The following is a 26888-nucleotide window of genomic DNA, read 5'->3' as shown; positions in this document are numbered from 1 at the left end:
TATGGAAATGGAAAAATGGAGACCATAATTTTGCTGTCTGGCAAAAACTCAGATTATACAATTAAAAAGAGGGTAGGAAGGGGCCAGCATGACGAAGAATAAATATCAATTTTAGAATTTTATCTTTGAAATACTGGGAAAATTATTTTCAAAATTAATGAGCTGGGCCCATGCCACGCCCCTTTCAACACATGGCTAAATGCTTTATGACTTTAAGAACCGGTGGACCATACCATGCTATTTCTCCTCAGGGTCTGCTTCAGAAATAACAAGAGACAGCAGAAAAACTTTTAAGAGAGTAGCAGTGATCTGTTTACAATATTCTTAAGAGAGACTTTACACCACAGATCAGCTCTGTTTGCATTTACAAGAACCGGGGGTTTCTGCAGACAAGGCAGCTACAGTGTGGACAGCAGTCCTCCTTCTTCCTACAGTTCCAGCTGTCCATCAGGGACATCACAGAATCCACTAGTGACATTACCGTGTGATAGACTCCTCCCACTTCGCCTGTGCAACATCAGTATAGATTTGCCTGTGTCAGTGAGTGCTGAAAAAGCCTTTAGAGCTAAAACAAGAACTAGAGACAAAGGGAGAACATCGTTGTGAAGTAGCATGCCAGATTAGTGCAACAGTTTGGCAGGAGACGGTTCCATCAGGAGCCTATTAAACACTAATACTTAACCAAGCATTAGGGTGGCAGTAGGAGAAAGAAGAAAATCAAGGTCAGTAGAGTGACTTAGACTGCGACGTCTCTAGTGACAGAGGACACTGGATTGCGAGGGGCAGCTCAGGTCGTAGAGCATGCTGCTCTCACAGAACTGCCCCAAACGAGAACTATGCATTCAGTCTACCCATCCTTTCTGCCGTCACAGCAACCACACATCCAGCAGCATATATCTGTTTTACCTTGTGATGACTATTACACGGAAACTGTGAATTAAAACAACAAAACAAAACAAAACAGTGGTTTGCATGCTCATTGCTCTCATCTTCCCGTTCTGACAAACATCACAACTCCATGCACTGTCAATGGCATTATAGTCACTGGAAGGTAAGTGAGGTCAATCAGAAAAGGCAGATCGCAGCTTTTATTAGTAGAAAGGAAAAAGAGGAAGGAAAAGAAAAGAACTCATAGTGGATTGTTACTCATGGCTCATTCGCTGTTTCATGTTATAGGAATGTCAAATAACCTAGAGGTCAGTACTGCCCATTCAAGAGTTACCTGGTACATCTCCGGGGAGCACGCCTGTCCTTCCAATGTTGGTGAGTAAGTGATCTATGTTGGGTACTGGCTGGGAGTCTACTGTGCTCTCCTCCTGCACTGTCGTCTGTGGTTAACAAACAAAGACCTCTTCACCGTCTCTCCAAACAACAGTTAGTAGAAGACACACATTACTATATGGAACAGGGGCTTAGCTTCGCATTGGTTAGATGCCACTAATGATGAAGTAGTTACACGCTCATCAGATCAGCGACTGGGCACTAGAGACCTGCTTCCTGGGCACAGAGCTGACAAGAGCACACAAGGCAGAAGATCAAGACTGTCGTGGCATCAAGAAGGAGCCTGTGTCCCACATGAAAAGAGCGGAGCACGCGCACTGACAATACTTACGAGAGGTTCTTCAGCGCCCTCTTCTGTGAAAAACCAGTCATGCTAAAATTTAAAATAAAAAAGTGAGAATAATTAAATAACCCTCTAAGTGTATTTCTATCTCGGGGAACAGAACAGGAACAAGGGAAGTGTCAGAGGGGAAAAGTAAGCGCAGCCTTGGTCCTACCAGCCGTCAGCTGCGATGGAAGTGGCCTTTCAGGAAGAGGCAGTGTCAACTTACATGCTGGATGAGGGTCTCTACGATTCTGTACTGGTCAGGCATGTGCGTCACCATGTGGGTCATGTTGTCTTCTGATGTTCTCACCAGAGTTGGACCAAAAACGATCGCTAGGTTTCTTGGTTCCATCTGAAGGAAAGGAAGAAAGTGAAAAATAAGATTAAACCTCTACTGCAGGTCTGGAATTGTGATGTTGAAATTTATTTTTGGAAAGTTCTTTTTGATGAAAACCACAAAGAATGGATAAAGTAAAATGAATTCTTCCTAGTTATGGCTTTTCTGAGCAAATCCTAAAATGATAATGGATGATGGCTAATTGATTATTTGTGTTTTTCCAAGGAATCTTTGATTAGTATGAAACCAAATCAACTGGTTTTAGTTAACAAAGATATCTGGATTGGTTGGGGAAAAAAAAAGAAAAAGGTGAAATTAATGAATAATGAATTCCTCTTGGGAATTGGAAGAAAGGGACAAAGGACTTGGGAATAAATGCAAGGTTCCAGAGTCTTCTGTGTCATACATCAAAATCTTTAACAAAGGAAAACAAGTCTGAAATATCTTTTCTGATGAACTTTGACCTTATCCAAATCTCCTCAAGTTCTGAGCTTAGGCTCCCTGACTTTTTAGCATGAGATTCTTATCAGCTTGCATACTCACTGACAGGCTCTTCCGAATTTGTTTAATGATGACCATCACGGGTCCTGATGTGTTTATATTATGTTGAGCTTAAGGTTTGATTAAAGCGTTAAATAACTTTAACCAATCTCAGAACTCATCAGGGTATGAAAAAAATAATCATCAGGATCCCATATTACTAGATTATTTAAGAGGCACCACATGTGTATGTAATTCACCAGACAAGGAGCCTACGGCTTATCTCCTCTACTGAAGCAAGCGCCACTCATCTTTTAACCAGTGTTATATGTGTCATCATAACATAAGAAAGGAAAATAAAAAAATAAACTCTTACTAGATTTAGGATTTTCCTGGACTATTACAAAGAATTTGGGCACGACCATGTTTGTGTCTCCTTTTGGAATATTCAGTTATTTTGTTCCAACCCCTGTGCTGGTATGGCAAGAATGGCCCAAAGCCAAAAAATCTACCACATCAAATGCTTAATGTCAGATATTTAGTAGATTCCTGCCTATGGCTTCACTTAAGCCTTTAGACTATACCATCCTTTAATATTTATGTACAGAGACACGTTTGTCCGATGTGAGCAGCTTGCGGTAAGCTCCCAGATGTAAGATGTCCTATATGAGCAGCTTTCGGTTAGCTCCCAGATATAAGATGGCACTTGCCTAGAGGGTTTTTGTTTTGTTTTGTTTTGGGTTGTTGGAAATTAATGTCCAAAAAATTAGGTTAAGAAAATGTCAAGGAAATAAAGTACCATATTGTCTTCAACATTCACTATTAATCCAGAAAAAACTCCAGAAGCCACCGTGGTGGCCTCTGCTATGGCTCCAGCACAGGCAGGAAGATGCAGGAGGGCAAGTGCTTAAGGACACACAGGCTCCACCGCTGAGGTCAAGGCCAGCCTGAACTACCCGAGATCCTTCTCAAAAAAACAGAACAGAACAAAAAGCAAACCTGAGCCAGGTGTGGAGGCTCACGCTTTTAATTCCAGCACTCAGGAGGCAGAGATAGGATTTCTAAGTTTGAGGCTAGCCTGAGTTTACCTAGCGAATTCCAGGACAGTTATACTGAATAGAAACCCTGTATCAAAAAAAAACAGAACAACAACAGCGAAAAGAAATTGTGCAGCATAGACGCCTGCTAACTGATCCAGTTCTGAGGCTACGGTGAGTGGAACTGTTCCCTGATTTCCCTCAGTATGTCTGACGCAGTACATAGGAAGGCTACTGAACTTTGTACACTCCACCTGTCAGGGAAAATCAACTAGGAAATACTCCAGCCAGAATTCATTTTTTTTCTCCATAACTCAACAGGATCATCACAAACTTTAAATAATGACCCAAGTTAGAAGGAGAATCATTTGCAACCTCCTGACATAGTGGCCTTAGGTAACAATCACTCACTGGCTAAGCAAAAAGATGAAAAATGAAGACTAAAATGGATAGTGAAATACAATGCGGATCTTACCTAGTTATTTAAACAAATAACTGGAAAGATATTACCAAAAAAAAAAAACTGCTCAAAAAAACCTGAACATGAACTGAATATCTGAGAAACTGAGCTAACTGTGGGTGTGTACTGATGCGGTATTGAAGGAAGAAAAGTCCCACATCTGTTTAACAGGAAACTAAAGAAAACACTACTTTTCAGCGTGCATCATCTGGTGCCCTTTGGCTGGCTTACCACGCATATACGCCACCTATTTAAGGTAGTGACTGAAAGCTGAAAACAAAATAAAATTCTGACTCTCCCATTTTCCTTGCTGGACAGATGTCAAGTGACCCATATCCAATGAAGTGCCCTTCGCAAGAGTGACAGCGGCTGTCTGTGGGGCCTTTACTTCTGCGTGATCTTCAGAAGGACCCAGCCAGTCCAGTCTGATGCCTCTTAGGTTTCCTCTGTTCTCAGCACAGAGTGATGAAGGCCAGCCCTCTAACTGAGGCTGCCCAGAGTGTATTTCAATAGGTTGTACCTTGCGTACCTTATTTTTTTCTGAATTTTCTGCCACTGTCTTCAGATGAGCCGAAAGAAACTTGAGTGTTTCGAAATGATGTTCAGGCAGGTCATGAATCTGGAACATATTATTTTCAGAATGGATTTAAATGCTGTATTTGAATTGCACCTCCCCAACAAAAAGGAATACCTACTAATCTTTTTAACGTTCTCAGCCGGTCTAGAGGGTCTTCCTTACGATTGGCCTCAATGAAGTCAGCGTATTTATCTGGTAGTGGTAGAAATAAGAGAAGAAATTAACCTGCGTAGGTGAACTGCATTCCCCTTTCCTCAGGGCTTAATTTTAAACCACAATTTAAAATGTGTAAGATTTTTGTCTATCTTTAAAATATAAATCTCTGAAATTTACATGCTAGATACGGTTTTTAATGATCTCCAAGCCTTTCTAGGAGACAGAGAAGAGTTCTCTCAATGGGACTTTTTCAAACCTCTGTCTGCCATTCATTCAACCTGCCCATTATCCCCACCTCACACCAGTATCTAGCATGGGGTCGTGAAACTAAACCCTATGACCAAAGAAATCTGACTGAAACAATGCCATACTTAGCTAGACGACAAACAAAGGTGAACATAGGTCTTATTTCATTTTACTAAAGTGTATCAACTTTTGCAAATGATTTTTCACCAAAATTTATCAAGACTACAAATGAACAAAGTCAGTTCTCAACTATGCTTTTCATTAAATTTAGACCTGAGATAAATGTCATTTCTTCATCCCTCATATTGTTGTCCTGGTTAGATTTATTATGCCCTGGTTTCCCACAGACGGTGAGTCTTCTCCTCTGGCATGGTCTGAGGGAACTAACTCACCATTCGTAAAGAGAGGCTCAGGCAGCTTTCGGAAGAAGGATTTTAGTAAACTGCTTATCACATTCAGATCTCGCCATTTCTGGATATGCAAAACAAACAAAGCATTCTTGTGGTCAATATTATAAAAGAAAAAATGGATCAGTTATTCAAACAGAAATGAGCTTACATCATCTTGTATATCAATGTCAGTCATCCCCTTGTTGAGTTCTTCCTGCATGCTTGAAATGGCTGCATTGTTCCCAGGAACTCTGTAAATACCTGTATATTCAAGACCTCTTTCTTCAACTAATTTGCAACATATGTCAACGATCAATGGAATATACTGCAAAACAAGAAACCAGCATTTTATTTAGCACAGTACAAAAGTTTGAAAATGAATTCCTACTGACCATTTCTGATTAAATTACTACTCTAGTTCAGAGTTAAGATAAAAACTGTTCAACCCACAGTTACACTAAGAGAGAAAAGCGCTGACCAGATGAGCATGCAGCCCCTTTACCCAAAGGGCTGTAAACTCAGGCCCTACTATAATGGTCACTGACTGGTCCGAATGGTTGGGGGTCTCCTACCCGGTTGGTGTGGGCAGGCGGGCAGTCATCCAGTCTAACTCCGAAGGTCCCTGTGGCGGCTGGCTTTTTCTCAAATGTCTTCCTCACAATGCTTGGAATGCCTCTTCTCCAAGTGCCTTTGTCTTTGGGTGGACTGGTATCATCTTTTGATTGTTATTGAAAATAAGTTGACATTATAAAAAATGGAAACAAGACTCTTTGAATCACTTTAAAAGCCTACTTCACCGATGCTTGCATTGACTGCAGTCTTGTAACAATCTACACTTAGCACAGAATTCTCCTCCGATGCTGTCATGCCTCCACCCTGCCACATGACTGCCAGACACACTCGACTTCTTTACCATCTCAGAAAGAAGCAGAACCAACACGTCCTTGCCTTTGTCTGGCAGTGATACGCCTGGCCATTTACATCGGTAAAGATATGACTCTGTGCTCTCCTTCCCTCTCTCTTGATTACAGGGAAGGATGCCTTGGGCCTCACCTTAAAAGAAAAAGTCCAATAAGCTTCTTCTGTATTTACCAGGAGTTTCGAGCTAGCTAACCCTGGGTCTGCTGGCAAAAACAGCATCGTGAAGAGAGAACACACACTCACAACCCAGCTTAAGCTGGTTACACTTAGTTACCTCTGCTGAGAAGCTTCCTCTCTGACTCCTCCTTTGGAGAATGTGGGCTTTGAGTTTTTGGCTCTGATTTAGCACCAAGCAAAGTCTGCCTGATGCTAAGACTCTGGCGAGGTGTTTTCGGCAACTGTTCTGTTTTGCTGCTGAAAGAAAGGAACATTTCTTAATAACTGTATATCTGACATCTGAATTAATCATAGGCGTGGTGGGATTCTCACCTCATCAGACTGTTATATTCTTTGATTCTTCGACTGATTAGATCTCGGTTGGTAACTCCAGTGTCCTACAGAATGAGCAGAAGGTAACGTTAGAAAGTATGCTAGCAGACTATCAGAGGCAGAGGGTAACCCGTGTTTGAAGCTTGCTATTTTATCATTTTATTAATATAAATACTATGACTTATTCTCAGTGGAGCTGTCACCATGTGGCAAATGGTTCAAGTGCCTCCTTCCCTGTAAGTGAGTTTGCTATGTATTTTATGTACATATGTAATATCAATATAGTTTTTAGGTAACATTGATTCAGTAGATACTGAATTAATATGCTATGCAAAATGCATAATTGAGGAACACAAAGTCAGCTTCTTCTCTAATACCAGAATGAATGATCAGCATTCAATAATAATACTATTGAGTCAAAATGGAAAAATGCACCAGAACTTATGAATGCTTAACTTGTAGGAACAGTGAATTATGAGTTAAGTGGCATCAAGAGGGGCAGGTCTTCAAGAACCTGCTTTGTCCTATGTCCCAAGCTGAACTCAGAGGTGAGCAAAGAGGAGTAACTATTTGTAGTTACTGCAGTTACACACTGGCATGTGTCTGCAAACATTTTTTAAAATACCTCTTATTTTGAGTGTCAAGAAATACATGTAGGCACACAGGCAGAAAATAAGATCCTTGAAGAGACTGTGTTCTTTTTGGCTATCAGATTATTGAAACAATGGTTCTCAAAAAGTTAACCATGTCCCAGGGCTCTCATGCTAAAAGAAGCAAAGGCTAACATCATGCTCCATGTCAGTAAGAGGGGGCTTGTATCCCAGAAAAAGATTTCACTCAATTTTGTGACTTGTCAAAGCTGAGCCACAATGATGGACAGGATCACACCATGACCAGACCAGGACTGCTCAGCTATGCATGCCTTTCTGCCCTCTATTTAGACCCAAGCTAACCCTCATGCAGGGTTCTCAAGGATGGACCAGAGGCCACTAGAGCTCTGTGTTCCTCTTGCCAACAATATCGAATGACTCTCTTCTCTGCTTTTCACTATTACGTTGCCTAGGCTTAGGAAGACAAAGTGCACATGTTTTCTTTCCTATGCAGACACTAGACTTTAATTTTCATATGTGTGCATGTACGAGGGTGGGTACAGATCATGGAATTACAAACAGGACCATGAGTAGGGAAAAAGAAAGAAAGAAAAAGGCAACAAAATGTTACGTGGCATGAAAGTGGAATGTAGGCTACTTGCAGAAAGAAGGGGACCAGAAGGAAAGGGGGTGAGGGAAAGGGATCAACAAAGAAAGAGTTTTTATGAAAATGCCACAATATAGTTGGCAGTGGTGGCTCATGCCCTTAATCCCATCACTCAGGAGGTAGAGGCAGATGGATCTTTTGAGTTCAAGGCCAGCCTGGTCTACAGAGAGAGTTCCAGGACATCCAGGGCTACACAGAGAAACAGTGTCTCAAAAACCAAACCAAACCAAAACAAAAAACAAAAAAATAATAGACAAAAATAAAAGAAGAAAATGCCATAATGTATCCTAATACTGAGCATGCTGATTAAAAAGCTCAAGCAACTGTTTCAAGCTGAAATCTACCCTTCAGTTTCTTGACACACAATTCAGCTGACTGCAGTGAGCAGCGACAGAGCAAATGCAAGGCAGGAGGCAAAGCAGCCCAGAGAGGCGGCCCTCGCGGAGTGAGCCTTTCAGTGTCAGCTGAACGGTGGGAATGAACAGAGGAAAATTGTACACGCAGCGGCACAGCTGACGCAGCTGACCACGAGCGCCGAGTACCAGGCAGAAAGAGCATGAAGAATGTGCAAGGAGAACTGTGCTAATGATATGGAGGGGTGAGGAAAAGCTTGACTTCCACTGTACTGAAAATACCTTGACTATTAAAATCCTTGAAGCAAAGGCAACTCCTTGATGGTATAAGCCAGAGACTCTCAAAAATGTAAGGCATTATTCCTTAATTTTTTAAAAAAATGCCTTATAGCATGATTTTTCATAATACATGCTTCTTTAGAAACCCATGAGCATACCAGGATATAGTATATTTTTACCTACACAATTCCATTTAAAAACATCATTTCTTTGCCTTTACATAGTAACTTGTTTTTGTAAATGTTTTTACTGTAGCCTAACCCACAACAATACTAATGTCAGTATCCAGGACAAATGGGTAGTAATTTGGTCAAAAGGGTTCCTGCAGGTTTCTATGTCAAATGGAAGAATCTGAAGCACCCACAGACATTGGTATACCATGGAGTGTATCCTGACCCTCCTTACAGGTACCAGGGACAGCACTAATAATCAGAAGATAACATGGGGCTCCTCCCTGTAGTTTGCTGTGTCTGAAAAGATATGAAGAATATGAATATCCTATTTTTCTTGTTTAGTAATAGTTCTTTTTCAATAAATACAAATAATGTGGGTATACTTGAATTTTCTGTTTTAATGGCTGAAAATAGTGTAACTTATTTTTTATAAAAATAATCTTCTTTAATAAGTGTCAAATTTCATCCACATTCTTTGACAATCATACCTCTTCATTTAGGTTGCTACTTTCCTGGATAGTCTTGATCCACGCTAACATGTCATCTCTGTCTTCAGCCTGGAACAGGCACTCACAGTCAGACGTGGTGAGTCGGAACACGTTCCTCCTCTTCGTCTCACTGTATGAGATGTCTATCAGGCAAGCATTGACACTGATGGGCTGTTCTTCCTCAGATGGCGTTGTCTGCTCTCTTCTGTCTTTGTACAAGTAAAGGGAATGGCCCCGAAGTACAACATACATCTGTTTCCAAGGCCTAATGCTGCCACCAACACGCTGGAAAATAGCCAAGTGGTCCATGTCTATGAATACGCAATACAAGGCTAGAGCTCTGTGACAGGATCGGGACTAAGCAGCGCCTTTCAGATGCAGTTATGTACATGGGATAGCAATGTCTCATTTACTGAAGACACACGAAGAGAGGAAGGATAAAAAAAAAAGTCAGATTGCTCAGTGGGAAAGTTGCCTGCTGCCAAGTTCTATCCAGAGACCCACGTAAGTGCAAGGGAACTTGACTCTCACACGCTGTTTTCTGACCTTTACATTCTTGCCATGGCATAAGAACAATCACATGATACACACTTACACATACAATAAAAGTGTAGCTAGGCATGGTGACTCATGTCCAAGCACACAGGAGGCAAAGGCTGTGTGAGGACAGCCTAGTCTACTTAGCAGGTTCCAAGCTATACAGTGAGATCCCAACTAAATAAGCAAATAAAAATTTTAAACGTAGTATTTTTTCAAAACAGTAGAGGTGGCTGAGGTGGTATGGGTGTGGATGAGTTGGCCCCAAGGGCATGAAGTAGGAAAACTGATCCCTTCCCTTGATGGTTGCTCCAAGGTGAGCTAGCCAAGGCTACGGTATGGGGAGCTCACCCTAGGGATAATGTTGAGGGAAAGTTGATCAGCAGGCTGATCAACCCAGGTATCACCCAGGCCCATAATCAGAAGTATGACTTGGTTCACCCCAATATCCACCTCATCTATGAACTGCTGGAGCATGTGAGGCGGGCGGACCTGCAGATCCAAAGCTGTAAGATCTCCGTGGAGCAGGACAACATCAGGATATCTAAGAGGAGTCCCAGTATCGCTAGGGCAGCAGAAACCAGAGGCCCTGAACCAGACCAATGACTCTGCAGCAAATACTTGCAAGTAAAATTATGGACCAAGGTAACTGTGACTCACTGTGTGACATGACAGCTTCCACACTGAGACTTTTCTTTTTCTTTCCTTATTTTTTAAAATTTATTGTGGAGGGGGGTAGCGGGTGGACACGAAGGTACGGGGAGATGAATGGAATTGGGATGGATGATGTGAAATCCACAAAAAAATCAATAAAAAGTTAAAAAACAAAAGGTAGTACTTTTTTTTAATGTCACATATATACCAATTAGGGAATGTATTTGCATCAACTTCAGATGGGAAGGCAAAATGAACAACTAACCCCAAATACATGCTACAGAAATGTATTAAAAGTGGCCATTAACTATTTGCTTTTATTTTTTTAATAACGATTATAGGAACACAAAAGTAGCAAGGAAATTTTCATAATTAAAAGAAAGAAATCCAATAATATACTTTTTTTCCTTCTGGTGCTAGGGGATTGAATCCAGAGCAGTGCTCAAGTGCTCTACCATTAAGCTGTATCTCTGACCAGAAAAAAAAACAAACAAAGGAAAAACACAAACCATTATACAAGTAAAACTCAAGTTTTAAGACAGGGGCATAATCAACACCCCAAAAAGAATGTACCTGAAACAACACACAATGACAGAAAATGACATCATCAAAGTTACCAGCTTTGCAGGGTAAAGCAAGAGCATCCATATCCAAGTATGTTTGCAAATATAAATTCTGTCGCAACACTAAAATAATTCTTATGCAAAGGTTTTATTGGGTTGGATTCTATTTACTGAAGCACCATGTTGATACCACTATACACATTCATATAATTCAGTGTTTATAAAATAAAATGAAACAAAAATTGAAAAGAACTAGGCTAAAGATTTTTAGATGCAAGTAAGAAGAATTGCTATCTGGTGACTTAAGAGGCCTCTCTGATAACCCATCCTGGTAGTAAGAGATGAGAGTTCCTCCTTAGACCCCGATTTCCCGTTCACACTGGCACACTGTAAGGCAGTATACTCCATATGGAGCTGGTGCTCAAGATGAGAAGCAGAAAACGACTCGACTGATGAGATTTCCCCTGTTAGGAATGCCTGGGCGCCTCACAACCTCATATATGTAAGAGGTTTCATCAGGCCTCACTTCTGGTGTCACATGAGCTAAGAAAGCGCACTTACTTTGCCCTTATCGGTGATGAGAGGTCGGAACTGGAGCCACCCTTCTTTGGCGGCATCACTGAAAACCTCAGAGGAAGAATCCTTCCTGGATCCAGAGTCCTCTGAGGACTTCTGGCTGTCCGTGATCTGCAGAAAGAGCCAAGAGAACACTAAATATAAATAGTTAGACACAGAAACTGTGCTGGCAAAATGTCATATTTAATGTTCTAAGTAAAACACTGTGGAAAGTTTTGGGGTTAGAAACCATACCAGAAACACTTCTAGCACTTTTTGTAAATGGCGAATTGGCTTCCATTGTTTTTTAAAAGCCATCTACAGAATAGTGTGACTTCGTTAGTCTCATGGATTCACATTTTGGCAGAAAAAGATAATGGGCTGGACAGACAGACAGACAGACAGACAGACAGACAGACACACACACACACACACACACACACACAAAGGCAGATGGACAGAAAGACAGACAGACAGACGGACAAACAGATTGTCGACAAACAAGAAGCCAAGTCTAGTGGGACACCTATAATCTCAGCACTCAAGAGGCCGCAATGGGAGGCGCTTAAGGTGTGCAAATAATGAATCTATGTCTAGTTTACAGAGTTTGGGGCCAGCCTGAGGTACAAAGTAAGTTCAAAGCCAGCCTATCCTATACAATGTGATCATGCTTCAAAACAAAATGATATAAAAACTTGGAGACAGAAGTGAGGAAATTAGCCATTCGTGATCTGTGCTTCTGGAGAATGGGCATGGAGGGACTGGGAACTGGATGACTAAGCTGGTGGTTGCCGCAGCAGCACCGTAACAGGCCAGAGATGGAAAGTTCAGGAAGAATGCATGGCTGATGAACACATACTTATCACTTTAATATGTACAGAGCTAAGGAAAAGTTGGTCTGGTCTTTTGTCTGTGGTAGAAAGGGAAGGAAGCCTGAGAGTGAGTAAGGCCATCCTGTTGCACGGAGAGTGGTTTCTTTTCAAGGACAGTCATGAGGAGGTGAGCGACTGGAGAGAAGACGAGGAGGGATGAACCACTCAGGCTATGGCTTAGAGACACAGCAGACAAGCCTGCCGTCAAGGAGGGAAACAGAAGAAACAGTTTGTCTTGAGCAAATGGGAGAATAAAAGGGGAATTAATGAGACAGAGAGAAGGGATAAACCATCTAAGGGTAAACAAGAGCTATGCAAATCTGGAGCTGCTTACTAAGTATGTGGATGAAGACGTCAGGTTAAGTAGTGACTTACAGGAGCTGCTGTTCTGGGAGGAAGCCAAGGCTAGCAAACAGATTCCGTGAGGCCTCTGAATTAATCAACAAGGAAATCAGCGTACAGAAACAGGCTGAAACTAGCTTTAGGCATTCCAAAATTTTAACTGTGCAAAAGAGCCAGCAAAGAAGACTCAGATGTACTCTTAGAACTCAAAGGAAGAGATGACGAAGTAGAAACAGCAGATGGAATTGTGGAACTATTCTCGACAAGTTAAACACCCAGGTAGCCATCATCTGTGAAGCTGAGCGACACTGGCAACCTTGGCACACTTATGATTCCCATGCATGTGAACTGAGGGGAAGAGACCATGTATGTGTTTTTCAAGAAGGTTTATATAAAAAGTACAAAATGGGAGTTGTAGAGAGGTACACAGATTCCGGGAGTTTTCTGTAACAGATGATATCTACGGGACAGTGAACAGGACTGGGAAGACTACCTTGCAGGAGAGGATGGGGCTTGGGAAAGCAAGTATGGATGGGTACCACGGAAGTTTGGGTGCTTGCTGGCTTTTGGCAAGGCCATGTTCCAAGCACAAAGACTTTAAGGAAAGAGCAAGAAAGGAAATAATTATGCAGTTCCAGCCATTTCAAGGGCAGCAAATTAGAATATTCCTGTCTAGTCATTCCTAAATTTTCAATGAAGTGCAAGGAAAGGTAAAGAAAATGGTACAGATGTGGTTAGAAGCAGCAGGTAGATTTTGAGGAGAGAAAATAAAACACAGAAGGGCTGCTTGGCAGTTTGATTTGGGCCTTGAGTTGTTAATGAGAAAAATCAGTCCAACGTTTGTAGGGCATTATATACTTGATGAAAATGTTTAGAAATTAAAAACATTTATTCACATGTCTTTCAAATCCAGTGGACATGGTTTTAAAATGCATATCATTTAAATACAAAATATCCAAAAGAGAAAATACATACTTTTCTTTGATGGACTAAAGTAAACTAAGGTAAATAAAACACTGATCATTTACTCGGTATCTTAAAAATATTAAATACTAACCTTGATTCCCTTCAGGCTAGACACGTGCTTAAAAGATCTGTTGGAGAAATATATAAATAAGTGTAATAAGTATAAAAAACTCTTTATGTAAGAACTGACTACTACAACTAAACTTTCATTAATTAATGAGTTGACATTTCATCCTAACCATGCTATTGATATGTTCATTGTTCAATATAAGTGAGAAAATCTAAGTTATAAACATGTACATTTTCAATTCATTGATAACAGTTTTCTTAGCTTTAATTTGCCAGGTCAGCTGTTTCTGCCTTTTTTGCTTTAAGTGTGCAACTTTTTAAAAAAATATTTCTTTATATCAAAGGAAAAGCTACCTCTGGGCTAACCATTGGGCTTATTACCTACAGCAGGCAGCCCACTATAGCTCCTTTGCCCTATGCAGCTAATGAAAACCCTGGACCTTGAGCGCAACAGTCAGCGAGCTGTCAGGTAGTGCTAGCCACACCTGTGCCCTCTACCTGCAGGAGGCAGGTCTTGGTGTTCACAGGTAAGCACTGGGGAACCTGGAATGTGAAAAACACAGAGCTCTTCCTTCAAGAGAAGGAATGCAAGACCTGTTTTCTGCCCAGAAGGCGGAAGCAGATGTGCTTCCTAGCCTGCTGACTCTCTGCGCAGCCTGAGACTTTCTGACAACGCACTCTCCACCCCCAGAACACTGTAAACTTGTTTTTCTCAGTCAATCTATAGAAGCTATCCTTACGGAAGGTGTCCCAGTATTCTTTAGCAAAGAGTTTCAATGTAGTTACGTCCAATTTTCATTTAAAAAAGGTTTATGTATGTTTTGCTGTGCATGCAGGATTGAGCTGATTATCACCAGAAGTTTCCACTAAACTGTGATTTGCTTAAACATGCCTAAAATAAATCACTCAAAGTCGGACTCCAAAAGTTTGAACCAATACTGGCTACTGAGTTAATGGTAAACCAGACTTCTTGCCTATGATCAACTTTCTGCAGGCCCATGAAGGCCAGAGACACCCCCTTTTAGCCCACCCCAACCCTTAACCCACCCCACTGCACACACTCATCCACCCACACTCTGAGTGCTTTCGAGAATGGGAGAAACAAATGCTGTCAATGAAAAAGCTTCAGAAGACAAGTCAGTATTAATTCTTCAAAAATAATTAAACGTTTAAGATGTGACTAAATATATCATTGTTCTCTCAAAAACCACCTCAACCAAGAAGGCAATTAGAAACAGGTATACAAACTCCTTCCTGAAAAGTACCCGGAGACACTGAAACTGTTTACCAGTAGGATAGAAAGAGAGGGCTAAACTCCTGGAGAGAGCCTGGCTCACAATTTATGTCCACCTCTGGGAACAAATACTGTAAAATTAACCCCAATTTTTGTCTATCTGTAGTGTATAGCTTTCAATAAAACATGGCATTGTTAATAAAAAAGACAATTCAAAAGAAAAAAAAACCCAGTTTCAAGATATGGAAGATTATAAAACCAGGCACAGACATGAGCTGGACTTTGGAATTACTAACTACTCTCAAGTAAAGGTAAAATTGTCCGTGAACGAAGAAGAGCAGGTAAAGGCTGTAAATAGAGAGTGTAAATAGAGTGTAAATAGAGAGTACACCACTAGCTGCGTAACTCAAATAACATCGCAGTTCACGGTCTCCCTTCCCCATCCACACATGGGACACAAGGTGGAGTTGTGACAAACTCAGAGTCACCACCTAGCACCAGCGAGGGGAGGAAAGTGAGGAGGAGCCACTACTTGCAAGCAGGTGTGTGGGGGGCGAGGCATTTTGTTCACGAATGTGGCCACTGTAAGCTGTTCATGCTATGGTAAATAACTCCACACACTCATGCATGCTTCCCTAACTGAACTCGGTGGGACACACGGACATAGACAGTGGAGTGTAGTCTAGTTGAGAGGGAGTTTAGCAGTAGATGGAGGAGACAAGAGAAGGCAATGGGGAGTTAATAGTGTCTAAGACATTGTACATGTGTTGAATAAGTGAGGAAACACATAGTGCTGCCATCTTTGAAGGAAGCTGTGCACAGCCGTGTAGGGAAAAGCCTGAATTGTGTGGCAAAGGCTTACATATCCAACCTGGCATCATAAGGAAAACTCCTACTGAGCTGGAACATTGTGCCCTGGCCGTATCTCAGAGGAACCGCTCTTACGCGACTAGTCCTAGAAGAACTAATTGTATTAGAATACAAATGACAATCTGATGAAAGTGTAAAAGGACAGTAAACAAACTGATGTAAGAATTGCTCACTGATAAAAGCTGTCAACATTTCCTAAACTCATCTATGAACCAAACACTGTATCAATAAAAATATCCACATGAAAAAGAACTAGAAAATCATGTTTGAAGGTTCAAGTAATAAAATAAAAAAATAATCAGCCGAATTTTGAAGGAACACATCATAACGATGAGTAATAACCTTACCTCATTATAAAACCACTATAAATAGCTACAGTCTGGGGGAGGAATAGCGTCTTATAGCTATAACATATAAAGCATGTTGCTAGAATAAAAATATTACTTCTAAAATAAATTGGATGCTACTTTGATACTATTCAACTTGCATTTCTAATGTCAAAGCTAAAAATAAGACAACCTGAAAAGCTAAACTCATAATGAATACCATTTGCATAAAAACATTTAAAGCAATACGTCTGAGACTCACAGTTTTGCGTCTTCTCTGTAATCATCCAGCCCTTCATCATAGGATTTTGATCTTTCTGTCTTTGAGTTGTGCTGGCCATCTAAGCTGGGAGGTCCAACAGACTCTGCAATTCAGACCCAGCATTGATACTTTTTAAGTGGTCTTTCAGATTCTTTCAATGGTAACAAGATTCGCTTGCCATGTATTTGTGAGGTACGGTGCAGAATCACTTTAAACGTACCTTGGTCATGGGAGAGCTGACGTCGAATCAAAGGAGCGGAAGTGGTGAGGCTGGGAGGAACTGTTGCTATGGCGGGGACCTGGGAGGGAGAGGCTGAGATCACAGCAGACGCAGGGATGTGTGCAAGCTCATGATCAATGCTAGGGCTGGTTGGCTCGTCTGGAAGGAAGGAAAACAATTACTGAACCTTAAAGACGTCACAGTTGACTGTTGTGCCTAAAAAGGCCAAGTGAAGGTTTTAGCAGTCATCAAACCATCAATAAAATGACACAGCTCTCTATTAAAATTCACTTTACACAACCACTACTGTAGTGCTGCCAATAACTCTGAAAATATAAAAATGAATAATTTCCCCCAACAATGTATAAATGAAAACAAGCATAGCAAAACATATAGGTGTAAGACCCTAAGTGAACCAAAGCAAATAATCAGCCATTATGTAAAAATTGATTTTTTTCAAGTCTGTCTGTCAACTCCCCCCAACACAAGTCTTTAACTTTTGTAGCAGGATAACGAAGTCCAGTATGTAACACCCAGTAGAAGTGTATCAGGGCATTCTAATTTATTTGGCATTTTTATGTAAATCATAAAAGTCCCTTCTTTCCAGGACAGGTGTCAGTCATGATTTTCCCATTAGCTGTGTGCAGACGGACTTGTAGAAATGGGAAACTCTATGCTGTGAGTTCTCACCGTCTCTGTCTGTTGCCATCTGTCAAACAAATTTGTATACATGCATGACAGCTAACATTAACGGTGCTTATTATGTGCTAATACGTGTAAATGGTTTACATACCCTACTTCCTGTAAAAGAAACAAAATCTTGAAACATGACTTTTACAGACTACGAGAGCAAGACAGCAGAAGTCAATGGTGTAACCTAAGCCAAGCCTCACTGGCCCTGCTTGGCACCTGTCTTCCAGTTAGTGAGCCATAACTTTATTCTACGTTTTTACTCTTGTGAAAACATCAATGATTTACATTCTAGTATTTTAGGCTAAATAAAATTTAATAGGAGGGAAAAACTATAAGGCATAAGATTAGATGTCCCATAATAGAATCCTTTACAAATAAACTAGTGATATAAAACAGAATTTTGATCACTTGGTTCAGAAGGTCAAACACTAATTCTGAGTAAATTCTAATAATCTTCTATCATTTTATTGATCAGTATTTTAGCAAAAAGAACTAATGTTTGAAAAATTGTAACTTTTCTATTATATAACCAAAAGCAATAAATCCTTTAATAAATACAAAGAGTCAACGAAACAAAAGACTAATTCTCTGCAAAGATAAGCAAGATTGACAAACCTTTAGTCACACCAAAGAAAACAAGAGATTTTTTGAAATTAAGAGATGGCAACACCATTATAACCAAAAAAAAATTTTTTATTTTTTAAAAAATTTAAAAATGCAGGCAGCATGATTATTATGATGATTAATATTCCACTGCCAACTTGATCAGACTTGGAATCATCATGGAAACACATCTCTGGGTTTGTCTATGGTGGTATCTCCAGAAGGCATAACTAAAGAAAGAAGGCCTGCCTATGTGGGCAGCACACTTGATGGGGAGGTGTCTCAAACCAAATAAGGAACACACTTGAGTACCAGCTTTTCCCCACCCTCTGCCTTCCCACTGCAGATACAATGTGATCAGCTGCCATGAAGACTCCATCAAAAAACTATGAGGACATAGGCTGGGGGTGTGCCTCAGTTGGTAAACTATGAGGACATAGGCTGGGGGTGTGCCTCAGTTGGTAAAGGCGTAGGGTGGATCCCTAGCTCTTCATGAAACCAGGTGTGGTGGCACACACCTCTAATCCCAGCACCCAGGAGATAAAGACAGCAGAATAAAAAGGTCAAGGCCAGAGTTCTAGCTCATCCAGGGCTCCCGCTGAGACTCTATCTTAGAAATAAAACTTAAGAACAACATAACTGTCATTACATTATTACAAGTAAATAAATCTGGTCATACTGCAGGACACAAAAATAGCCATCACCATAAAAAACAGCAGCCTTTCTATATGCTAACCAGTAGCTTTTGGGCTATCTGAAAGTCATGAAAATGATCCCATTTGCAATGACTTAGAAAACCACACAGAATCTTGAAAAAAAAATGAAAGCAAATGATCACTGTATCGAAATCATAAAGCACCAATAAAAGAATTCAAAAAACAAATAACTAAAAGATGCCTTGTGCTCATGAATGGTTAGAATAAATAGTTTTAAAATGTCCATGCTACCCAAGCAATCTACAGATTTAATGGGATCAGTCCTTATTAAAATATCAAAAAGAAGCTTCATAGGTGAGACCCTCCTGTTTACAGCCAAATGACCACACCATGAGAGACAAGGAGTTTCTTCAAGATGCAGTGATGTGGGATTCCCCTCTCTATGCTGTTAATATGCTTTATTGCCACTCATTAAAAAAGAAGCTGCTTTTGGCCAAGCTTAACAGAGTAAAGCCAGGTGGAAAATCTGGACAAAGATTTAAAGAGAGAGTAGGCAGAATCGAGGAGACACCATATACCTGCCAAAGGAGACTGAAGCCCCAGAACCTTACTGGTAAACCACAATCCTTATGGTAAAATACAAAGTAATAGGAATGGGTTAATTTAAGATGCAAGAATTAGTTATAAGAAGCCTGAGCTAATAGGCCAAGCAATGTTTTAATTAATATAGTTTCTGTGTGATTATTTTGGGTCTGGGTGGCTGGAAATAAACAAGAAATCTCCACCTACAAAATGGTGTGCCAACGTGGGGCTGACCAGTATGGCCAGCCACACAGTTCAGGTCTAGGTGCTTGTATGCCCACTTGGGGTCAGGAGGAAAGTGGCTGAGAGCACCCCACTAAGCACCAGCTTCGCACCCACGCCTGGGCAAGCAGCTGGATCACATCTGCTAGGCACATGTGTACAGGCAGGAGAGCATGGCGGATTCCCACCGCCACACACAGAGGTATTTCCAAGCCATACAATGTACTGCATGGCAGATTTAGTTTTAACTCAGATAAAAAGCATTTATGTGCTGCACACTCTTTCCTCAGAGTTAAAGTAGTGAGCGTGGCTCTGAACAGCAGTCCCAGAGCTGGCGGTTAAGGTACCTCTGTCATATTAAAAGGCTGAGAGAGGCAGAGGAAGCAAACCAGGGCCACTGCAACCAAGCTGCATACCATTTTAAAAGTACTCATGGTTAGAAAAAGATTACAGATATGCAATAAAGACAGATTCAGACAGAAGTAAATAAGTAAACAGGTCATAGTGTGTTTAAAAAATTTACACAGGCTTCAGAGAGAAAAAAAGTATAGACAATTACAAAAATGGTTTAAAAAATAAAACAAAGTCTTTAAAGAGACAGTAAAAGTAAAGTAAAAGAGTACAGACAGTCATAGATTAAAGGAGTAAAGAAAAATAAGCCACATAAAGATACACAGAGAGTCTGGATTATGTATATTATTGTGTTTTCATTAAATTTTTTGACTACAAAGGGACATTTGATTCTAGGGTTTCTAAGCTAAACCAACATATATATTTCAAAGGTATCTTGACTTCAAAATTTGGGTCTAAGGATATGTTACTTTGGAAAAGAGATTTTGTTTCTACAGAGGATGACAACCTGTAGATTCCTTCCAGACTATTGTGGTTTGATAGACTAAGATCCCCAAAAGATCTCCATGAACCCCTCCCCCAAATACTTCACCCAACAAAGAGCAGGAAGCAGTTTAGAGAGAACTATGCCCAAATTCCCAAATATTGTTTATAAATACTGTTTTCATCTAAGGGGGATTTGATATAAAGATGAATTTTGCATTGGTGTGGATCTTGGTCTATTGATACAAATTTAAGGTCCATTCTGTTATATATGTTTCTGCTCTTATTTAAGGTATTGTGTTTGTGCAGCTCATTTAAAAATGCAATATATAGTTAAGAAATACAGATAGATATTTATAATAGTCATTTATAATAGTCAAACTTGTAGTCATTTTAGTTAGGTTTTCTAGGTGTACAGAGATATATTTTAGATGGATAGTTATTCATCAAATCTTTCAAAGACCTACAGAATATGGCATTTAAAATGTTTTAAGAACTTAGACTTTTCTCAACAGTGAGACATGTTTGCTTCTGGCAGTACCAATTACTTCAGAGAGGTTGATGGGCATTGAAGAAACTCGTTATGGAATTTGCCTTCAATGTGACAAGGCTAGCTATTTGGGCAAGAAACTGCTCTTGCCTGGACTGCTTGATAGTATGCTGTATAAACTGGACATACAGGAACCACAGAGAAAATGACTGCTGATGTTGCCTAAAGAAGGTGAGACTGTCCTTCGGGTTCCTACTTCATGAAAGAGTCTGTCAGACATTCTGCAGAACACAGAAGAAAGTGACCAACAAACTGCCAATAGAGGCAAAACAGCCTTTCAAATTTCCTGCTTTATGGAAAAGTCTGCTAGATACTATGAGCTTGTAAGCTGAAGATGGATGCCCCAATGTTTGATTGTCTAGGCAATAAGATGTCTCTGTCAATTCTAGAGTTTTGCAAGTTTCTTATAATGCATTTCCTGTTTACATAGATAATATTATATACTTCTGGAGTCTTTGATGGAACTGAAGAAAGATAGTTATAATTATAAAAGATAGATTAGATATAAAACTTTAAACTTACAAAGATAGGATTGATGGTAGAATATTTTCCTTAATTTGTCAAATGTAAATAAACTAAATATTGTAACTATAATTCTTGCTTGATAACTGTTTTATTGTATATAATCTTGCTATGTTAAAGTTAAGACCTTCCTTTCTAATAAGACAGAAAAGGGGAGGTGATGTATGCTATGTTTTATTGGCATTAGCTAATAAAGAAGCTGCTTTTGGCCAATGGCTTAACAGAATAAAGCCAGGCAGAAAATCTGAACAGAGATGTAGAGAGAGAGAGTAGGCAGAGTTGAGGAGATGCCATATAGCTGCCAAAGGAGACAGACGCCCCAGAACTCTACTGATAATCCACAAGCCTCATGGTAAAATATAAAATAATAGGAATGGGTTAATTTAAGATGTAGAAGCTAGTTAAGAAGAAGCCTGAGTTATAGGCCAAGAAATGTTTTAATTAATATAGTTTCTGTGTGATTATTTTGGGTCTGGGAAGCTGGGAATGAACAAGCAGTTTCAGTAATCATCAGTGACTTAAAAGACATCAGTAAGTTGGAGTAATATCTGAATTCCTAGGTATACCACAGAGCTATTCACAAGAGCCAACATGGAATCAACTGAAGTGTCCATGGTTGGGATCCAGACACAAATAAAATGTAGAATGAATGGATATCTATCTATCTATCTATCTATCTATCTATCTATCTATCTATCTATCTATCTATCTATCTATCTATCTATCTATCTATCTATCTAATCAGAATACCATGCAAGGATATCTTTTAAAAAAAAGACCATTTACAACATGAACAAATCTGAAAGGGGGGGTACTTTGCTAAGTGAAGTACATCAGGAGGGGAAAGTCAACTGCTGTATGATTTCACATGCATGTGATTCCTAGAGGCAAAAGGTTAAGAGGTTGGCCAACAGGTACAAAGTTTGAGTTACACAGGAGGAATAAATTCTGGAACTTTACAGTATCACCGAGTATTTTGGTCTCAAAATAAATATTTAGAAAGAGGTTTTTGAATACATATACCATAAAGAAATAATAAATGTAGGAGATGAAAATGCTAATTATCTCATCTGGTCATTGTGCAATGTATATGAACAAATATCACCTTATATCCCATAAGCATTTACAACTATCAATGAATCAAGGGAGCTGAGCGTCATGGCACATGTAGTATTCAATCCCAGAACTTGGGAGACAGGGCAGAAGGATCGCTGTGATTCTGAGGCCAGCCTGGTCTACAGAGTGAGTTCCAGGACAGTCAGCGTTACCTAGTGAGACCCTGTCTCGAAAAACAATGAAAAGAAAGACAGGAAGAAGGAAGAAATAGAGGGAGGGGATGAAATGAAATAACATACTTGGGAGATGGCTCAGTGGTTAAGAGTACTAGGTGCTCTTCTAGAGGAACCAATTTCCATTTCCAGCACCCATGGCAGATCACAGCCATCTGCAACCAGTTCCAGGGGATCTGATGCCTTTCTCTGGCTTCTGCAGGCACTGAACACATGTGCTACACAGACATACATGGAGGCAAAATACCTATACATATAATAAATGTTTTTTTAAAAATGAAATTGTAAGGAATTGGAGGTTTCCTACATCCTTAGCAAATGTACCTCTCTTTTTAGTACCTGCTTCAGTAGGATGAGGGGTAGTTGGGGCAGTGGGTCTTCAGCCTTCTAAAACAAACCTAGTTGTGACACAGCCCTTTAAAAAGCTATCCAAATATTGCAAATACCATTTCTTTTTATTTAAGTCATCAGAGGTAAGAAAAGATAGAAAGCTCCATTTCTCATTTCTCATTTCTGAGACAGGTCTGTGTTGCCCAGGCTGGTCTTCACTTCTTGGTTCAAGCAGCCATCCTGTCTCCTGAATACCTGCTGCTACAGGTTACTCAGTTAATCACTTTGTATTTTCTATCTGCCTATAAAAAAGAATCTAAAGATTTACTCAAGACTAATGTAGCCTTTCAAAGTTTATGTGTGTAACATATTTGCAAACTACACTAATAAGTAATATTTTATTAAATTTATTTTTTAAAACAATTTTTTCTCATTTTACCTATCTATTCCAGTTCCCACTCCCTTCCCTCCTCCTGCTCCCCCTATCCCCCCCAGCACCTTCCAACTACTTCTCAGAGAGCATAAGTCTTCCCATGTGGAGTCAACAAAGCTTGTCACATCTCTTTGAGGCAGGTCTGAGGCCCTCCCCACTGTATCTAGGCTGAGCAACATATCCCTCCAAAGAAAATGGGTTCCAAGATGCCAGTTCAAGCAGTAGGGATAAATTCTGGTCCCGTTGCCAGTGCCCCACAGACTGCTCAAGACACACAACTGTCATCCGTACTCAGTGGGCCTAGTTTGGTCCTATATAGGCTCTCCTCGCTCTCAGTCCAGAGTTCCTGATTTAAAAAGGAAATGTTGGGTCTGGGTTATCTCACTCAGGATGTTTTTTTCTACTTCCATCCATTTGCACGCAGATTTCAAGATGTCATTGTTTTTTACTGCTGAGTAGTACTCTTATGTGTAAATGTGCCACACTTTCTTTATCCACTCATGGGTTGAGGGGCACCTAGGTTGTTTCCAGATTCTGGCTATTATAAATAATGCTGCCATGAAGATAGTTGAACAAATATCTTTGTAGTATGATTGAGCCTACTTTGGGTATATGCCCAAGATAAACATGGTATGTGCTCATTCATAAGTGGATACTAGCTGTAAAGCAAAGGAGCCTATAGTCACGACCCTAGAGAAGCTAAGGAACAAGGTGAACCCTAAGAAAAACATATATACATCCAACTGGAAAGGAGAAATAGACAAGATTGCCTGACAAACTGGGAGCATGGAGGTGGGTAGAGAAAGGCAGAAGGGGAAGAGGAGAAAAGAAGGGGAAGAACTTGAGGGAATGGGATGGTCAAGATGGAGGAGGGACAGAGATGAGAGCAAGGAAAGAGATACTTTGATTGAGGGAGCTATTATGGAGTTAGCAAGAAACCTGACACTAGAGAAATTCCCAGGAATCCACAAGGATGACCCCAGCAAAGACCCTAAGTAATAGAGGAGAGGGGGCCCAAACTGGCCTTGCCCTGGAGTCAAATGGATGAATATCTTAAATGTCACCATAGAACCTTCATCCAGCAACTGATGGAAACAGAGGCAGAGACCTGCATCAGAGAACTGGACTGAGCTCCCAAAGTTTAGCTGAGGAGTGAGAATTTGAACAAAGAGGTCAAGACCATGATGGGGACACCCACTGAAACAGTTTACCTGAGCTAATGGGAGCTCACCAACTCTAGCAGGACAGGGAAGGAAACAGCATAAATTCAAACTAGTCCCTCTGAATGTGGGTGACAGTTGTATGGCTGGGGCACACTGCGGGGACACTGGCAGTGGCATCAGGATTTATCCCTACCACTTGTACTGGCTTTAAGGGAACCTATTCTCTTTGGATGGATACCTTGTTCAGCCTAGATATAGTAGGGAGGGCCTTGGTCCTTCCTCAAACCAATGTGCCCTACCCTCTCTGAAGAGTGGATGGGAGGTGGGGGCGGGGAGGGAAGGTAGAAGGAATGGGACGAGGGGAGGGAGTGGGAACTGGGCTCGGTATGTAAAATGAAAAAAGTTCTCTTTTTCAAAAAAATAAAAATAAGTAAGAAAATAAAAATGAAATGTTGGCATTTTTCTTACATTATAGTATAAGATTAATGTTATGTTAAATAAATATGTAATAAAATGTATGGAAAATTTTCTTCCTGTAAGTCAGTGGTTCTCAGCCTTCCTCATGCTGTGGCCCTTTAAGGTAGTTCCTCATGTTGTGGTCACCCCAGCCATAAAATTATCTTTATTTTACTTCATTGCTACTACATAACTGTAATTCTGCTACTGTTATCAATGTAAATACACCTGACATGTGACCCCTGTGAAAGGGTCATTTGACCCCGAAAGTGGTCATGATGCACAGGCTGAAAACCCCTGCTGAAGACCTTAGTTCTGCCTGACAGACCACTAAATAAGTGAACTGGCTCTACATTGGTATTTTGGGGGAAAAGACAAGGCATTTGATATGAGGACATTAATCTACAATGTTTTCAAGTAACAAAAAGCATTATTAAAATAACAGGACCTCTAGGTTTGATGGCACAAAAGCAAGCCTTAATTTTTTTCCTTGTTACTTAACATTTAAATAAAGCACCACAAAACAGGTCAACATATACCAAAATTTGTCTTATAGTACACTGACCCCATTAAATAATCTAAACAAAAGAATGTACTACCGAATATTTTTAAGATCTACTAACCCTAGGGAATTCCCAGCATCTAGTAATATATTAATGACTTGGTGACTGCCACAGTAAAAAGACAAAAACTTGCTTTCCCATGTAAGCTAACATTTTTTGATTTCTTTGGCTGCTGAATTGTTTCTCAGTAACACAGTCTAATGGAATCTGTGTTCTCTGAAAGCTCACTGGGGAGCACTGCATTCTCTTCTCTCCACCTGGATCTTGTTATCTATCCTAACTACCCCTAGAATATGTATTTATATAACCAATAGGTAATGAAACACATGTAGGATAAAATTTAAAGCAAAGTAATAAGAACTGAGGTTTTATGAATTAAAAAATGAACATAAAATTCTCCAACCTCTACTTAATATGACAAGGTTTTTGCAATCTAATGTTTCAAGAATGGATTTTTTAATCAAAAAGCTGAAAGCATCAAAGAAAACGGGTAAATACATTAAGTAAAAAGAAAGCTTATTTTCTAAAAAAAAAATCAGATGAATACTAAAATTATATTCTTTTCAGTGTCTTTACTTCAAGCAGAAGTATTATAAATGTTGGGCTATGCTGTAAAAAACTCAGAAGGTGCTGAGCTGCCCACCTCAGGCTTGGGAACTTCTGGGAGGCTGATCATGGGATGGACAGTTTTTCCACAGTGGGAGAACAGTCAAAGAACCTTAGGCATCTTAGCCTCTATTGGTGCTGTGTAACTAGTGCCACTTGACCACAGGCTACAGTGAGTGGGCTTTAAAGGTTACACTGTGTAACTTTAAAAGTGCTAAAGCAGATGTGCGTATTTGGTAGGAATTAGGAGAAAGGCTTCAGTAAGTACTCAAACCAACGAAGGGAGTCAGTGAGCACTTTTATCCTGAAAAGTCTGATTTTGTTGTTTTCTTTTTTGTTTTTCAAGACAGGGTTTCTGGGTGTAGCCCTGGCTGTTCTGGAACTCACTTTGCAGACAAGGCTGGCCTCAACTGAGGGATTAAAGGTTTGCACCACCACCACCTGGCTTAATTTTATTTTGTATATGCATCAATGTGAGTATATATCACGTGTGCAGGTACCATGGAGGCCATCAGATGGATCCCCTGAAGCTGGAGTTACAGGCAGTTGTGAGCCATCTGGTGTAGGTGAACTGGGAACCAAACTCAGGTCCTCTGGGAAAGCAGGAAGCACTTTTAGCTGCTGAACCACCCGCCACTCCAGCCCTGAGCATTTTGTTCTCACTGAAT

At 40.2% G+C, this 26888-nt stretch overlaps 1 protein-coding gene across 9 annotated transcripts in view; it reads right to left on the bottom strand.

The window, feature by feature from the left end:
• Arhgap21 (Rho GTPase activating protein 21) overlaps positions 1–26888 on the bottom strand; it is a 128002-nt gene that overhangs the window by 6217 nt on the left and 94897 nt on the right. For 3 of the 9 annotated variants that reach the window (XM_087896323.1, XM_087896325.1, XM_087896326.1), the window contains 16 exons: positions 16719–16877; positions 16499–16601; positions 15903–16004; positions 13829–13865; positions 11564–11689; positions 9249–9533; positions 6699–6763; positions 6484–6623; positions 5861–6003; positions 5458–5613; positions 5292–5370; positions 4616–4689; positions 4450–4539; positions 1833–1958; positions 1613–1654; positions 1223–1328 (listed from right to left, as the gene is read on the bottom strand). In XM_087896323.1, coding sequence (XP_087752449.1) covers positions 1223–1328; positions 1613–1654; positions 1833–1958; positions 4450–4539; positions 4616–4689; positions 5292–5370; positions 5458–5613; positions 5861–6003; positions 6484–6623; positions 6699–6763; positions 9249–9533; positions 11564–11689; positions 13829–13865; positions 15903–16004; positions 16499–16601; positions 16719–16877 — 1833 coding nt within the window. The remainder of the gene's footprint in view (positions 1–1222; positions 1329–1612; positions 1655–1832; positions 1959–4449; positions 4540–4615; positions 4690–5291; positions 5371–5457; positions 5614–5860; positions 6004–6483; positions 6624–6698; positions 6764–9248; positions 9534–11563; positions 11690–13828; positions 13866–15902; positions 16005–16498; positions 16602–16718; positions 16878–26888) is intronic. The other 6 variants (XM_085699005.2, XM_085699007.2, XM_085699006.2 and 3 more) reach the window with 4 other exon arrangements.

This window comes from Myodes glareolus, chromosome 14 (genome assembly GCF_982192425.1).
Source record: "Myodes glareolus chromosome 14, mMyoGla1.1, whole genome shotgun sequence".
Classification (NCBI taxonomy): Eukaryota; Metazoa; Chordata; class Mammalia; order Rodentia; family Cricetidae; genus Myodes; species Myodes glareolus.
This window is presented reverse-complemented; position numbering and strand designations above follow the sequence as displayed.